This window comes from Salmo salar, chromosome ssa13 (genome assembly GCF_905237065.1).
Source record: "Salmo salar chromosome ssa13, Ssal_v3.1, whole genome shotgun sequence".
NCBI classification, from domain to species: Eukaryota; Metazoa; Chordata; class Actinopteri; order Salmoniformes; family Salmonidae; genus Salmo; species Salmo salar.
In genome coordinates, this window is record NC_059454.1 from 64,353,949 (window position 1) to 64,372,348 (window position 18,400).

General features: G+C 42.9%; 1 protein-coding gene across 6 annotated transcripts in view; it reads left to right on the forward strand.

Moving 5' to 3' along the window:
• LOC106567559 (double C2-like domain-containing protein beta) overlaps window positions 1-18,400 on the forward strand; it is a 365,846-nt gene that overhangs the window by 204,598 nt on the left and 142,848 nt on the right. For 3 of the 6 annotated variants that reach the window (XM_045693459.1, XM_045693460.1, XM_014137018.2), the window contains one exon: window positions 4,435-4,614. The exons of 2 other annotated variants lie outside the window; for them this stretch is intronic. In XM_045693459.1, coding sequence (XP_045549415.1) covers window positions 4,435-4,614 — 180 coding nt within the window. Of the gene's footprint in view, window positions 1-3,885; window positions 4,615-18,400 lie in introns of those variants that run through there. One more of the 6 variants, XM_014137019.2, reaches the window with a different exon arrangement.

Genomic DNA, 18,400 nt, shown 5'->3' on the forward strand with positions numbered 1-18,400 from the left:
GACTGACCTGCACAGAGCCCTGACCTCAATCCCAGTGAAAACCTTTAGGATGAATTGGAATGCTGACTGCAAGCCAGGCCAAATCGTCCAACATCAGTGTCCAACATCTAGTGGAAAACCTTCCCAGAAGAGTGGAGGTTGTTATAGCAGCAAAGGGGAGACCAACTCCATACTAATACCCATGATTTTGGAATTTGTTGTTCGACGAGCAGGTGTCCATGTAGTGTATCTTCCCCATGCATTCGTTCCTATCCCTTTGCTCTCTGCTTATTCGGCAGGGAGCAAAAGAGTGCTGATTCTGCCTTTTATCAAACTAGTACGCCTGAAGAATTTGTCTTCCGTTATCACCAGTCAGTGTTACGCAGGAGCCACTAGTATGGCTGCCATAGAATAATATGTTATGCAAGTTTGATGTTGTGCAAATGTTCTGATCCTTGTTGATGGAGAATAATTGTATTTTGCAAACATGACAATTCTCACTATATCAACTTAATTTACACAGTGATGTGTACAGTATGATTATTTTGTGTCGAGTGAAAGTATGTAGACTTGACCTTATGATCGCAATTTAAAATGAACTGTTGGCTTTAATCATCATCTTCAGATGAACTCCCCCACCTGGAGGCAAACCTCATGAAAAAAGTTATGAGCACTTTGTTTAAACAGTCATCATAAGCTGTAGTACATGTTTTCTACAGATTCAGTTGGAAACCATGTAAACAAGTGCCATTTAATTCCCATACCCAACGTGTCTCACCAAAGCAGTGCAACTCTCAGCAGCTCTGAAGATGATGCAGTGTTCTTTTGTAGAAGAGGCTTCAAACACTGTTCTACACAATGTTACACCCACTGTTCTACACACTGTTACACCCACTGTTCTACACACTATTACACCCACTGTTCTACACACGGTTACACCCACTGTTCTACACACGGTTACACCCACTGTTCTACACACGGTTACACCCACTGTTCTACACACGGTTACACCCACTGTTCTACACACGGTTACACCCACTGTTCTACCCACTGTTCTACACACGGTCACACCCACTGTTCTACACACGGTCACACCCACTGTTCTACACACGGTCACACCCACTGTTCTACACACGGTTACACCCACTGTTCTACACACGGTTACACCCACTGTTCTACACACGGTTACACCCACTGTTCTACACAGTTACGCCCACCACTTATGGTTGAGAAGGATCAGGCTGAATTTGGAGCTGCTCTGGTCTGCCCTTGCAATGTTCTCGTAATCTTTATCAAGAGGGTGGAGTTTGCCTGGCGTGTTGGACAAATCTCCATTAAAGGTTCTCTTACATCCTGGAATAGGCCTATGTTTTATCTGAACGCTCTTTTTCACGTGGCCACTTTTTTCAGTAGTGCGTTATCACACAATGCAACATTTTAGTTTTAAATAAAATTCCTTGAGTATAATTGATTAAGCCATAGTTATGAAACATCTCTGTGAAATGTATTTGGATTTAATGTTGACTCTGAACTGTGACTGTTAATCGATTTAAAACGTCTCTCTTAAATTGCATTCCAATATTCCAAATCAAAGTGCATACTGTAACAGAACCTATAGCAAGTGAGGTTGGAAATGTACCAGTGTCCATCTAACACATTTTTGGTCCCGCTTTATTTGAAGTGCATCTTACGAAGGCTTCATAAAACCTTATAGGCTTCAAAAGCACTACATAGATGCTTCACAAATCATCTATAACTGTATATAATACTCTCTAAAGAATCACAATTTATTTGTTCACGTATTAATCCTTTATCGAGCATGAAAAACGGTTATAGATTAACTGTAACTGATTTATGTAGTGCTTAGAAAGCCTATACAAATGCTTTATAAAGCCTTCATAAGATACACTTCAATAAAGCGGGACCACATTTTTTAAAGAACCTTCAGAATCTCCTTTAGATAGATAAGATAGCCTCTTCAGTTTTCCATATACGTAAGATAGCCTCTTTGAAGCGTTAAACTCCAGATAGAAAGCAACACGTTTGGCACCATTTGCAATCATCTCGTCAACCTATTTAACATCAACATGTCCCACAAATGGTGTTGCCTGTTTGTCACCTCACTCGAATATTGATTTCATAAGAAACTCTGTCCATCAACTCTCTCCCATCTTACCTCTGTGAACGAGGGCAATGGACATGGGCATTTCCTATTTTGTTACTTCGGTCTTTGTTTTCCTTGTGTAATGATTGGGAAAGTGAATGCAAATTAAATGTGCACTCATAAGTACCTTCAAGGATCAAAAAGAGAGATCCTCCTGAGGGATTGTCAGAAATAGATTGGGAATTAATTTGCTCTCATTCAGTATTTTCCCTTAAATGTCCACCCCACACCACTGACACGTGGATGACTTAATAGCTTAATTGTATTTAATCACTCAAATGTCAGTGAAAATGTGTTATTTTTTATTTCTCAATTATGACAAGAACAGACCCCAAAAGAGGGCAAATGTATTTCTGACCATGTTGGTTATTTTTTTCTATAGTTTTTGATAAGATACTTTATTTCTCTAATGTACATTTTCAATGGCAGGTTGATAGATTGCTTAATCAGGTGATTTGTTGATGAATGGATTACATGACTTGCCTGACTCCTGTCAAACTCAAGTAAGACTCATGTCATGTGGGCTCATGATCTTTTAAGTGAGATTAAAGTCACTGTTATGGATGTCTAAATTATCAGTGTGTTCGATGCATCACTGTTTGCATTGTGAGCAGGCTCCATGGAAAATTTCCGCGCTCGGAACAGGTGTCTCTGAAAACACACACAATCAATGTTTGGGGCCCATTTTCAAGCACATGCTTTGCAAAAAGGCAATTCAAGTCACATGAATATGGACTCATAAAAACACTTTCAGATCTAATGGTGTGTAAAGGGGTATTTCACCACTTTTAAACTAATCCATTATCTCCCGCACCATACCACTACATATGCAAAAAATACTATTTTTTAACGTTATGTAGTTAAAAAAGGTAAGAAAAAATGTCCTACGAAATTTCAGTGATTTTCAAGAACAGTAACGACTTTCCACCCAGGGGGAGGTTGTTTGCCCACTCTCTATGTAGTCGTGACTCTCATCATTTTTGATAATGACTGATTTAAATTAAGACCCAGCATAATTGGTTGTGGAGATTGAACCCACAACCACCTGGGCTGTAATATGTGAGGAGTGTTACTACTCAGATACACAATATTTCAATTCTTAATTGTTATTATTGATGATTGTTGATCGTAGTTATTCAGCACCGGTTTCTCTAGAGATTATTTGGTGAGGTGGTGACCTGGCATACTGACATGGCATACTGAATTGTCTCACTGCTCATTCCAAACATTGTCTTTAAGTAGCTGGGGATTTTGGAAGTGCCGGTTAGCTCCCAACACTCTCCCTGTCTGTGACACACAAAGCTATTCACTTCTCTCTCGCACACACACTCCTGGGCACACACACACTTACATTTACGGTTGTGGTCCCTCAGACGCACATTTTCTCTTTCACTCCACAGCTTGCACGCACATGCACACGCACACACACTTAGGTATTTTCTGCAATATCTCTCTCTTTCTACCCTTTCTCTCACACACACGGCAGAGCCTCCTTCCTGCTGACAGATGGATGGGGACTAATAGCATAATTAAGTAACCGCACCGGCGGTTCCTGTTTACTGCTCGGTTGCTAAGCAGTGACATCAGCTGATCCCTCCTCCTTCCTCACTAATACCTCCCTCCCTCCCTCCCTTACACACACACACACACACACACACACACACACACACACACACACACACACACACACACACACACACAGCTGCAGATAGGGTGTAGAGGTAGAGGGAGAGAGGGATGTAGAGAGAGAGAGCACTGTAGAGAGTGCAGGCAGGCAAGCAGCAGTGTGTGTTAGGCAGACCGACAGCATGGTTAGAGCTTGCAGGGTGGACCAGCCACGGCTCTCCATGTAGCCCAGTGCAGCGCAGGCTAGAAGGGGGGAGTCCGAGGCGCCACCAGGACCTACTCATCTCACTCACAGCCAGGAGCTCTCTCTCCACTGGGGCTACAGGCTTTTTCTTTAGGGATAGACTTCAGAGGAACAACTTAAAAAGAGAAAAACATTCCATAAAAATGTTGTCTGGCTGGCTTTGGTGTTATTAGTTTACTTTTCGAGAAGCCTTTTTTTGTGTTTTGTGAGGCAGCTGGGGAATTGTTATTGTTTTGACTGGGTCTTGACTGGGCTGGGTGGGAGCTCCAAGGGATCGCATGCATGACACAACGCAAAGGCGAGAAGACCACCATCAGCATCCAGGAGCACATGGCCATTGATGTGTGCCCTGGCCCCATCCAGCCCATCAAGCAGATCTCTGACTACTTCCCCCGCTACCCGCGGGGTCTCCCCCCCACAGTACCCCCCGCACTCATCCGGGCTAGCTCGCTGCGCTCCTCCTCGGCCAGCCACAACTCTGGGGATGACCCGGCATGCTCCCACACCGATGACGACCCGGGCCGGGCCTTTGGCGGCGCTGCAGCAACCGGCAAGAAGGAGGAGGAGCCGGACATAGAAGGCTATGACTCTGACGACTCAAGTGAGTAGAGACAATTTCTCTCTCGTTTTTGTCCTCTTCTTCTTCCTTCGGTCCTTTCTTCAATGTCTGGTTGCCGAGTAACCGTCAGGTGTGGCTGAGTCTTTTTTACCTCTTCCTTTTCTCCCACTCTCTCCTCCTTTTTCTTCTATAGTACCTGTGGTTGCCGAGGGCCGGTGTGTCTGTGCGTCTTCCTCTCTGTGGCGTAGCTAACTCTCTGACTGTTGAGAGCCAACTGTTGCTGTCGCAGAGCGGCTGTTGCTTCCCCTTCCTGCTTGCAACATTACACTCATACACTCCTACACTATAGACTCCCGTTGTACCATAAGCACAGGTCTTTTTTTTATACCAGCATAAGAAGTGATGTGATTATGCATGTGATGATTAAAGGCTGGGCTCATATCCCTGTTTTGTGCCGAGGCTTCTCAGCTGGGTGATTCATGCATTCTCTGACTAGCTTTAAATTAGCAGGCAGGATATATGCAGTGGGCTCCGGTCGGATTTGTGGGCGTGCTGTTGAGTCTCGGCAAGAGGGCTGTTTACATCCACACGCGAGCAGCCGGCCAAACAGCGAGGCTGGCAGGCTCCTGTTGTGTGTGTCTGTGTGCTTCTGCATGTGACACGTATGAGCTATTAGTATATGTGCGTGCACGCACGTGCAAGCTACTGCTGTCTGTGTGCGAGACGTGCGTGCATCTGCTCCAGTCTGGTCACTGTTGTCGCCGGCCAAGGCAATGCACGTTCTTTGACAAGTACATTTCTTTATTTCTTGTGTCTTACAGTGAGTGATTGTCGTGGCACCTACTGCTGGCATGCTCTATTAGCAAAACCCTTATAAGAGCACTGATCACTATTGACAACGTTAAACAGAAGCTTCCCTGTTGATGACTGTGCGGGCTGATGTGTGAGTGTCACCTAAGCATGTCACTCTTACAGCATTTTGCAATGGTCTCCAGATCAGTTTTCAATTTCTTCCAATTTCTCTCCAATGGGTGCCAATGGGCCTTTTCAACGCTATAGTGAATACAGGTTAGTGTGACAGCAGGGCAGTCCACTAAAGGTTTAATCCATACAAAGTGAAGTGCTCTGTTGGAACGCAGAGGTCTTAGGGCTGCCCTGCCTATCCTATAATCCTGCACCGGATTGGGGGATGGAATGGCAATGCCACAGAGTGGGTGGAATAGACCAGTTTTGACAGATGTTGAACTATGCCCTTGTGGAACAGTGCAAAGCTCTCTTATGGAGAGGAGACAGGAACATGAAGTTGCGCTCAATTTGAAAGTAGCCCTGATTTGAAGTGGAGTCAAGCCCTTCTTCAACTGTTATATAATGGTTTACATTGTCGAGGACAAAATAATTTGTACATTTACAGTATGGCGAAAACAACTAGGGCTAGTTGTGTTTATAAGTGCAATAGTGAGTGTAGGTTGGATACAGACTCTAAAGCAATGCCAGGTCCAAGTACCTTTGACAAAACACTAGATAGGCAACCAGTAGTATTGGTATGGTATGTGGTATTGCGGTAGGAGGAGGACGTTTCAAGGTAGGAGGTATTGCAGCTGAGATCATATGCTTTAGTCTGTTGCTGTATGCATTTGGAACCATTAGATCTGTCTTGGACAGAATGGTAGAAACCTATCAGTGCTCCATCATGGCCAACAGTGGGATAGAGGTTATAATCTATTGCTAATATTATATACCTCATCTACTGCTGTACGAACTTGGAACAATTCAATCTTACTGTCTTGGACAGAATGGAGAAATGTATTAGCCTGTGCTACTACTTCATCCCGAGTGCACTGGGCCAGAACACTTGTGTTGAAGCAGACGTTTTCTAGCCACAATCCTCCTGGGCACCGTTTTACTGAGGAAGCATAAGGAAGCACACATTAGCAACATGGAGGAGCAAATTAATTGTAATCAAGCTGTGTGTTGTGTGATATGTGCAGTACAAATAGGGCAATTAGAAAGACACATTTGCAGCAACATGTGATTGGCTCAGAAACCCACAATGAAGGAGTCATACGATACGTCTTACAAGAAACTGGACTACCTCGGATAATGAAGGTAGGAGGTAGTTGAAATGCAGAAGGTGTGTTTCTTTTGGCAAGATGTTGCCCTTGATGCTTTCTCACTTCAATATTTAACTGTCTCACCACCACCACTGCTTATAAACTTAGCAAAAAAAGAAACGTCCTCTCACTGTCAACTGCGTTTGTGTAAATATTTGTATGAACATAAGATTCAACAACAGACTGAATAAGTTCCTCAGACATGTGACTAACAGAAATGGAATAATGTGTCCCTGAACAAAGGAGGGGTCAAAATCAAAAGTAACAGTCAGTATCTGGTGTGGCCACCAGCTGCATTAAGTACTGCAGTGCATCTCCTCCTCATGGACTGCACCAGATTTGCCAGTTCTTGCTGTGAGATGTTACCCCACTCTTCCACCAAGGCACCTGCAAGTTGCCAGACATTTCTGGGGAGAATAGCCCTAGCCCTCACCCTCCAATCCATCAGGCTCCAGACGTGCTCAATGGGATTGAGATCCAGGCTCTTCGCTGGCCATGGCAGAACACTGACATTCCCGGATTTTTACGAGTTATCTATGAAAGACAGGGTCCTGAAAAAAAGGAACCCTTCTTTTTTTGCTGAGTTTATTATAGGTTAAATTCGATTCGACCAACCAACATCAATTGGGAAGCCAAGGTAACAAACAGGCAACTACAGTCATGCACTGAGTATTGTCTATAATTAAAGTCCTCCACAATGCTGTCAAAATCTTATATTGAGTCATCATCTGGCATTTGTGCTGTCACCAACCTATTCGGGAGCAACTCACTTCCAGTATTGTGTCTAAAGACGTCCAACATGCTTCCCAGCCGAAACAGTTCGGAATAATTTGTGCATGTATTGTGATGACATTTTGAAGTTTTAGTTCGTTTTGGACTTCATTAAGTGGGTTTTCAGCTGTTCGGGCACACAAATACATTTCTCGAGGCCAGCCGAAGTTCGGGAGCTGATGTGTACGCCCCTTCATCCGTGATTGGTCAACTGTAGGGATTTGTTTTGCTCTGACATGCACTGTCAACTGTGGGACCTTATATAAACAGGTGTGTGCCTTTCTAAATCATGTCCAATCAAAAGGGATTATCCGTAGAGCTCCGAGACAGGATTGTGTCGAGGCACAGATCTGGGGAAGGGTATCAAAAAATATCTGCAACATTGAAGGTCCCCAAGAACACAGTGGCCTCCATCATTCTTAAATAGAAGCAGTTTGGACCCACCCTGACACTTACTAGAGCTGGTCACCTGGCCAAACTGAGCAATCGGGGGAGAAGGGCCTTGGTCAGGGAGGTGACCAAGAACCCGAAGTGTACTCTGAAAGAGTTCCAGAGTTCCTCTGTGGAGATGGTAGAACCTTCCAGAAGGACAACCATCTCTGCAGCACTCCACCAATCAGGCTTTTATGGCAGAGAGGCTCGATGGAAGCCATTCCTCAGGAAAAGGCACATGACAGCTCACTTGGAGTTCATGAGAAACTTTCAGACCATGAGAAACAAGATTCTCTGGTCTGATGAAACCAAGATTTAACTCTTTGGCCTGTCGTCTGGAGGAAACCTGGCACCATCCCTAAGGTGAAGCATGGTGGTGGCGGCATCATGCTGTGTTTTTCAGCAGCAATGACTGGGAGACTATTCAGGATTGAGGAAGATGAAATTAGCAAAATATAGAGAGACATTTGATGAAAACCTGCTCCAGAGCACTCAGGTCCTTAGACTTGGGCGAAGGTTTACCTTCCAAAAGGACAACAACCCTATGCACACATCCAAGACGAAGCAGGAGTGGTTTTGGGACTCTCTGAATCCCAGCCCGGACTTGAACCTGATCGAACATCTCTGGAGAGACCTGAATTATTTTTTTTATTTTTTTAAATGTATATATATGCTAAATGCCAGTCATGTTTGACAAATATAATGTACGATCATTAATATTAATGTCTAAAGGCTTCGATTTTGTCAACATACTCGAGACACTGTTTTGTTCAGATAGGAGACAAAAGACCAGTGCCTGATGCTCACTGCGACATCACCCACCTTAACATTTGAGTGAAGGCATTGAGCATTTTGATACCATTTAACCATAAGTTATAATTTTTTTCAAACCTGGACATTTAAAAAATATATATTTGGCATTATTTCAAAGTAGTCTAGTCAAATTCCAACCATAGGAATGTTGAGGGAATTATTTTATTAACACTTCTTCATGTGCCATTGAAATCAGTGGGTAATATTTCTCATGCCAACTTTCTTTAGTTTTCCAGCAGCCAAAGCCACAATCCTAGTCATATTGGCAACCCATGCTCTTTCAACATTTAAAAAATGATGTTCCTTTCTGTCAAATCAAACCTCTCGCATTTGTAGTGTGCTTTTGAGTACGTTTTTTTCCCACTAATTGCATTTTGGAAAATGTGCAGCCTACTGCTGTGTGCGTTGCTGCGCTTATAATGTGAAGAAATAATAGTTTGTCAACATTTTAAGTTAAACGTAGATTATTATTTTTCACATTTAGCAGATGCTCTTATCCAGAGCGACTTACAGGAACAATTATGGTTATGTGCCTTGCTCAAGAGCACGTCAGCAGATTTTTCTCCTAGTCAGCTCAAGGATTCGAACCAGCACCCTTTTGGTTACTGGCCCAACGCTCTTAAACACTTTGTACTTGCATCAGCCTCATTGCTTTAACATTTTTTTTTCATATACAATAGTTCTATGAATTTGGGATCTTTCCTCCCACAACTTTCTGTTCCAGCGTCTGTTTGGAAGATATTCCTCGTACAGAATGACAAGCTGACCAATAGAATATGTCAACTTTTATACTATGGGGGGGTAGTAGAATGACATAGGCTAGTGCTTTTGCTTGGCGTTAATCATCTAGTTGGCTGAGGAAAAGTACGTCTGGACGGTTCTTCTAACATCTTCAATGTGCACCCCGGAATTGACGCGTGCCGTTCTTTCCCCCGATGTCTCTTTCTTCACTTGTATTTTGGAGCTGCCAGGCCTGTGATAAGGAGGCGACCAGAGAGCCATGTGAGTGAAAGATGCTTCAGAGCACGGCGATTGGCCGTAGGGAGAAAGTCATTATAATTATTATATTCAGCCCGAGGGCACAATGGCCACTTTGGCCGCAGGGCATGGATTTGTTTTCTTCTCGGCATTACAGCAACACAAGCGGGCATTGAAGGCCTGCTGCCCGGTTAAATTAGGGAAATTCGAGGCCTGCGCCCGGTTAAATTGTGTTTGAGAGCATTTTTTTTTACTCTAAATTGTTAAATGAGTGAGAAATAGATGTCATTGTTGCAATAGTTTGTGAGTGGGCAACATATACTATCATCTTAAATTTACATGTTGAATTATTTCGGCAAATAAACTTTTATATTAGCTAATTTCCCTAATATGGACAGTTTGTTACTACTGTACCTTACCAGGTTGCATTTTCACCCCATAAAATTGAGTGGAATTACACCATCTTTTTACCCCAGATTGCTGATTTTAGTATAAAGGTTTACAGTCATCACGATGACATAAGAATGATTGCTTTAAACAGATGAATATCTTTGGTTTTGTACCATTGATTTTGTGTGCGCATGACTCTGTAAAAGTAGCTGGCAACACACCAATATACGGATTTGACAGTCAAACTAACACTTAAATAACAGCCAACCTTTGTCACTGTTGATATCCTATGCCATGTTGTGATTTGTTGAAGTTAACTTATAGAAAAAGTGGTTTGTTCCCTTTTACATGATGGCAGCCTTCTGAAATCAATATCCGACATTCCAAATGACAGCCTTCTACAAGTTCTCATCTAACCAACCATGTGTAGGTTATTCCAAATTTCCGTGTTGGCTTTGAATAGTGTTAGTTTAAACAGCACTACACCCAAATGTATGCCCCCCCCATACTATTTATTTCAGCGTGATACCGATGGAAATTATTAACAAAAAAAGTGTTGCATTACACTTACCGATTTGGCGACCCACTTTAATCAAAATGCAACACTTTAAAATGTAGCTGTCTTCTAGAAATTGATGTACACATTTTTCCCAGATTCCGTGTGTTTTTTGAGCTTTGTAAATGTTTTTATAGGACGTACAACCTTAGCTCCCCCTTCATGCGTAATTGAATATATATATATATATATATATATATATATAAAAATACTTATTTCCCTCATTAAAATGCAAATCAATTTATACAATTTCTGACATGCGTTTTTCTGGATATTTCTGTTGTTATTCTGCCTCTCACTGTTCAAATAAACCTACCATTAAAATTATAGACTGATCCTTTCTTTGTCAGTGGGCAAACGTACAAAATCAGCAGAGGATCAAATACTTTTTCCCCCCACTGTACACAGGCAGTTAGGAAAGCTAAGGCTAGCTTTTTCAAACAGAAATTTGCATCCTGTAGTACAAATTCAAAAAAGTTCTGGGACACTGTAAAGTCCATGGAGGATAAGAGCACCTCCTCCCAGATGCCCACTGCTCTGAGGCTAGGAAACACTGTTACCACCGATAAATACACTTTAATTGAGAATTTCAATAAGTATTTCTCTACGGCTGGCCATGCTTTCCACCTGGCTACCCCTACCCCGGTCAACTGCCCGGCACCCTCCACAGCAACCCGCCCAAGCCCCCACCATTTCTCCTTCACCCAAATCGAGATAGCTGATGTTCTGAAAGAGCTGCAAAATCTGGACCCCTACAAATCAGCCGGGCTAGACAATCTGACCATCTCTTTCTAAAATTATCTGCCGAATTTGTTGCAACCCCTATTACTAGCCTGTTCAACCTCTCTTTCGTATCGTCTGAGATTCCCAAAGATTGGAAAACTTCTGCGGTCATCCCCCTCTTCAAATGAGGTGACACTCTTGACCCAAACTGCTACAGACCTATATCTATCCTACCCTGTCTTTCTAAGGTCTTCGAAAGCCAAGTTAATAAACAGATTACCGACCATTTCGAATCCCACCGTACCTTCTCCGCTATGCAATCTGGATTCAGAGCTGGTCATGGGTGCACCTCAGCCACGCTCAAGGTCCTAAACGATATCATAACCATCGATAAGAGACATTACTGTGCAGCCGTATTCATCGACCTGGCCAAGGCTTTCAACTCTGTCAATCACCACATTCTTATTGGCAGACTCGACAGCCTTGGTTCCTCAAATGATTGCCTCGCCTGGTTTACCAACTACTTATCTTATAGAGTTCAGTGTGTCAAATCGGAGGGCCTGTTGTCCGGACCTCTATGGGGGTGCCACAGGGTTCAATTCTCGGGCCGACTCTTTTCTCTGTATACATCAATGATGTCGCTCTTGCTGCTGGTGATTCTCTGATCCACCTCTACGCAGATGACACCATTCTGTATACTTCTGGCCCCTCTTTGTACACTGTGTTAACTAACCTCCAGACGAGCTTCAATCCCATACAACTCTCCTTCCTGTGGCCTCCAACTGCTCTTAAATGCAAGTAAAACTAAATGCATGCTATTCAATCGATCCCTGCCCGCCTGTCCAGCATCACTACTCTGGATGGCTTAGACTTAGAATATGTGGACAACTACAAATACCTAGGTGTCTGGGTAGACTGTAAACTCTCCTTCCAGACTCACATTAAGCATCTCCAATCCAAAATTAAATCTAGAATCGGCTTCCTTTATTGCAATCAAAGCATCCTTCACTCATGCTGCCAAACATACCCTCATAAAACTGACCATTCTTCCGATCCTCGACTTCGGCGATGTCATCTATAAAATAGCATCCAACACTCTACTCAACAATTTGGATGCAGTCTATCACAGTGCCATCCGTTTTGTCACCAAAGCCCCATACGCTACCCACCACTGCGACATGTATGCTCTCGTTGGTTGGCCCTCGCTTCATACTCTTCGCCAAACCCACTGCCTACAGGTTATCTACAAGTCTGCTAGGTAAAGCCCAGCCTTATCTCAGCTCACTGGTCACCATAGCAGCACCCACTCGTAGCACACGCTCCAGCAAGTATATCTCACTGGTCACCCCCAAAGCCAATTCCTCCTTTGGTCGCCTTTCCTTCCAGTTCTCTGCTGCCAATGACCGGAACGAACTGCAAAAATCACTGAAGCTGGAGACTCATATCTCCCTCACTAGCATTAAGCACCAACTGTCAGAGCAGCTCACAGATCACTGCACCTGTACATAGCCCATCTGTAAACAGCCCATCTATCTACCTCATCCCCAAACTGTATTTATTTATTTTCTTGCTCCTTTGCACCCCAGTATCTCTACTCGCACATTCATCTTCTGCACATCTACCATTCCAGTGTTTAATTGCTATATTGTAATTACTTCTCCACCATGGCCTATTTATTGCCTTATCTCCCTTATCTTACCTCATTTGCACTCACTCTAGATAGACTTTTCGTTTTCTTTTTTTTACTGTATTATTGACTGTATGTTTTCTTTATTCCATGTGTAACTCTGTTGTTGTATGTGTCGAATTGCTATGCTTTATCTTGGCCAGGTCGCAGTTGCAAATGAGAACTTGTTCTCAACTAGCCTACCTGGCTAAATAAAGGTGAAATAAAAATAAAATAATTTCAACATGATCATTTATGAGTGATTGACAAAACAGTGTAGCGTTTCTCTTTCTGTTTTGGTGACCCCGTATCAAACTGTGCATTCTGAAATGTAGCTGACTGTGTTCAGCAGGTTGTCCTCTATCCAGTGATGTAAAAATATCTCTGGTTTTAACAGCACATTCCACCCATGTGCAGTTTATAAGGTAAAAAAAAAATACAAGTAATATGATCGCTATTGTCGCACATGTATGTGTAGAGAGTACTGTGTAGAGAGTACATTTTATGTTTAGGTTTTCAAAATAACACAAACTGTTTATGTATAATGTTTATGCAATTTAAAACTGTGTTTTGACATTGGGCTATTTATCAAAATGTCTTGTAAACAGGAAGCAGCAAAATTTTCAATTTACATTTTAGGAATATAAGTTGAACTTTAAACATTAATTTCCAATTGTTTTGTACATAATTAGTAAAAACTGCTGAACAAGTCCAAAAATTGTGATTGATTTATTTTGATGATATACCAGAAATCACCAAAACGGGTTTGCACGGCCTACAATTATACTGTGCGTCTCTGGTTCTTGTCCTGTGTTTGTTAAGGACAGCACAACACCATGGTAGGAATGGAATCGGACTGAGACCACACATTTAGAGCGAACCACGGTGTGTTGTTTAGTGTGCTCCCAAGTGCAGATAGTTGTGTTAGTTTGGACTGGTGTGAACACTAAGGGGGGAAACACGCCAGAGTTCGGAAAAAACTCTCCAAACCAATTTGGTGTGAAAGACCCCTAAGAGACCACATTGTAGAATAGATTGACACAGTAGAACAGCAGCAGCATGATTTAGCTAGTGTTTGTAGCTATTGTAGCTGTTCATGTGGATTGCATTGAGTGAGAGGCCAAAGGAAAGAGGGCAGTATATCCCTATAGGGTTAAGGCCGGGAATGGAACTCTTCATTACAGAACTGTACAGTATTTATGCAAATGGTGGATGAGTCATACTGTACACTAATGCAATTTCCTCCTCAAGGCTTAGCTGGGGAAGTTATTGAGAGGTGAGATGGTAAATTAAGAGCATCAAGACTTGCTTATTGTTATAGCCAGATAAGAAGTAGATCAACATACAGATGTAGACCGAACTGTTCAAGCAGCCAGTCTAAGAATAGATATAAAAAGTTATACATTCAAGGAAAAACCATAGACTAGGATTTGCTTAGAACAGTGTCTTATGTCAGATCTCTCTGGCATGGGAAGAGGGGATTAAGTGTCTGCTGCTTGTTTGTGACTTCAGCGCTGCAATCTATCCTAAATTGGGCTGATGTGTCTCGGGAGACTCAATCTAATATTTGTGTTGTCTCCCCCCTGATGTTGGCAACCTTCTCCCCAGGCACCCAATCATCCAGGGAGATCTCTCTCTTTTACTCTTTCCCTCCCTCCCTCTCTATCTCCACTATATATCTCTGGCTAATCTACAGTTGAAGTCGGAAGTTTACATACACCTTAGCCAAATACATTTAAACTCAGTTTTTCACAATTCCTGACATTTAATTGGAGTAAAAATTCCCTGTCTTAGGTCAGTTAGGATCACCACTTCATTTTAAGAATGGGAAATGTCAGAATAAAAGTAGAGACAATTATTTATTTCATCTTTTATTTATTTCATCACATTCCCAGTGGGTCAGAAGTTTACATACACTCAATTAGTATTTGTTAGCGTTGCCTTTAAATTGTTTAACTTGGGTCAAACGTTTTGGGTAGCCTTCCACAAGCTTCCCACAATAAGTTGGGTGAATTTTGGCCCATTCCTCCTGACAGAGCTGGTGTAACTGAGTCAGATTTCTAGGCCTCCTTGCTCACAGACGCTTTTTCAGTTCTGCCCACAAATTTTCAATAGGATTGAGGTCAGGGCTTTGTGATGGCCAGTCTAGTACCTTGACTTTGCTGTCCTCAAGTCATTTTGCCACAACTTTAAAGTTTGCTTGAGGTCATTGTCCATTGGAACACCCAATTGTGCAACCTAGCTTTAATCTTCCTGACTGATGTCTTGAGATGTTGCTTCAATATATCCACATAATTTTCCTACCTCATGATGCCATCTATTTTGTGAAGTGCACCAGACCCTCCTGCAGCAAAGCACCCCCACAACATGATGCTGCTACCCCCATGCTTCACGGTTGGGATGGTGTTATTCGGCATGCAAGCCTCCCCCTTTTTCCTCCAAACATAACGATGATCATTATGGCCAAACAGTTCTATTTTTGTTTCATCAGACCAGAGGACATTTCTCCAAAAAGTACAATCTTTGTCCCCATGTGCAGTTGCAAACCGTAGTCTGGCTTTTTTATGGCGTTTTTGGAGCAGTGGCTTCTTCCTTGCTGAGCGGCATTTCAAGTTATGTCGATATTGGACTTGTTTTACTGTGGATATAGATACTTTTGTACCTGTTTCCTCCAGCATCTTCACAAGGTCCTTTGCTGTTGTTCTGGGATTGATTTGCACTTTTCACACCAAAGTACGTTCATCTCAAGGAGACAGAACGCGTCTCCTTCCTGAGCAGTATGACAGCTGCGTGGTCTCATGGTGTTTATACTTGTGTGCTATTGTTTGTACAGATGAACATGGTACCTTCAGGCATTTGGAAATTGCTCCCAAGGATGAACCAGACTGGTGGAGGTCTTGGCTGATTTCTTTTGATTTTCCCATGATGTCAAGCAAAGAGGCACTGAGTTTGAAGGTAGGCCTTGAAATACATCCACAGGTACACCTCCAATTGACTCAAATTATGTCAATTAGCCTATCAGAAACTTCTAAAGCCATGACATCATTTTCGGGAATTGTCCAAGCTGTTTAAAGGCACAGTCAACATAGTGTATGTAAACTTCTGACCCACTGGAATTGTGATACAGTGAATTATAAGTGAAATAATCTGTCTGTAAACAATTGTTGGAAAAATGCACAAAGTAGATGTCCTAACCGACTTGCCAAAACGATAGTTTGTTAACAAGAAATTTGTGGAGTGGTTGAAAAAATTAGTTTTAATGACTCCAACCTAAGTGTTTGTAATCTTCCGACTTCAACTATACATTAAGATATGGGAGGGACGTTAACATTTTGACTCATCCTAGAATTTACTCTAAAATGATAAGTGCATCACCCACATCCCCTCCACCCACCAACCCTTTGTTTCCCCACTGTTAGTTTTTACTCTCTTTATTTAGAACCGAACGGACAACTAGGAAAAGCTCAAACCAAGTTGAATCACCCACTGGGTCAAACAACTGCAAATATGTGTCCACAAGTACATAGACCAGTGTCTTGACTTTAAGATGGAACTGACAGAGATGGTCACCTTGCTTCAGGTCCTTAGGAAACTATGAAGTTAGTTGTTTTTTTAATGTATTATTTCTTACCTTGTTAGCCCAGAAAATCTCAAGTGTTATTACATACAGCCTGGAAGAACTATTGGATATAAAAGTGATGTCAACTTACCAACATTACGACCAGGAATACGTCTTTCCCGAAGCGGATCCTTTGTTTGGACCTCCAGCCTGGACATGGGATCTTATCCCAGAGGCCGACCCAAAACAACGCGGTTGCCGCAGGAGAGGCAGACGGAGTGGCCTACTGGTAAGACTCAGAAGGCGAGCACACCATCCACCGCTTCTGAGCATATTACTCGCCAATGTCCAATCTCTAGATAACAAGGTGGACAAAATTAGGGCACGAGTTGCCTTCCAGAGAGACATCAGAGATTGTAACATTGTCTGTTTCACAGAAACATGGATCACTCGGGATATGTTGTCGGAGTCAGTACAGCCACCCGACAGAAACAAACATCTCTCTGGTAAGAAGAAGGGCGGGGTGTATGCCTTATGATTAACGACTCATGGTTTGGTCACAACAACATACAGGAACTCAAGTCCTTTTGTTCACCTGACCTATAATTACTTACAATCAAATGCTGACCACATTATCTTCCTAGAGAATTCTCTTTGATTATAGTCACAGCCGAACTTCACTGGACTCTTTGAAACCATACATCCTGAGGCTGCATTTATTGTAGTTGGGGATTTTAACAAAGCTAACCTGAGAACAAGACTTCCTAAATTCTATCAGCATATCAAATGCGCGACACGAGCTGGTTGCATTCTGGATCATTGCTACTCTAACATCTGTGATGCATACAAAGCCCTCCCCCGCCCTGCCTTTGGCAAATCTGACAATGACTCAATTTTGTTGCTCCCAGCCTATAAACAGAAATTTAAACAGGAAACGCCCGTGCTCAGGTCTATCCAACACTGGATAGTACTAGGCGGTGATACAGCCCGACAGGATGCTATCAATTGTGCATCTGTAAAATTTTGTGATGGTTTTAGGTGCCAAGCCAAATTTCTTCAGCCTCCTGAGATTGAAGAGGCGCAGCTGCGCCGCCTCACCACACTCTCTGTGTGGGTGGACCATTTCAGTTTGTCAGTGATGTGTGCGCCGAGGAACTTGAAGCTTTCCACCTTCTCCACTGCGGTCCCGTTGATGTGGATAGGGGGGTGCTCCCTCTGCTGTTTCCTAAAGTTCACAATCAGATCCTTTGTTTTGACGTTGAGTGAGAGGTTATTTTCCTGGCACCACACTCCCAGAGCCCTCACCTCCTCCCTGTAGGCTGTCTCATCATTGTTGGTAATCAAGCCTACTACTGTCATCTGCAAACTTGATGATTGAGTTGGAGGTGTGCGTGGCCACGCAGTCACGTGTGAAAAAGGGAGAACAGGAGGGGGCTAAGCATGCCCCCTTGTGGGGCCACAGTGTTGAGGATCAGCAAGGTGGAGGTGTTGTTTTCTATCTTCACCACCTGGGGGTGGCCCGTCAGGAAGTCCAGGACCTAGTTGCACAGGTCAGGGTTCAGACCCAGGGCCTCAAGCTTAATGATGAGCTTAGAGGGTACTATGGTGTTGAATGCTGAGCTATAGTCAATGAACAGCATTCTTACATAAGTATTCCTCTTGTGCAGATGAGATAGGGTAGTGTGCAGTGCGATGGCTATTAAATCATCTGTGGATCTATTGGGGCAGTAAACAAATTGAAGTGGGTCTAGGGTATCAGCTAAGGTAGAGGTCATATGATCCTTGACTAGTCTCTCAAAGCCCTTCATGATGACAGAAGTGAGTGCTAC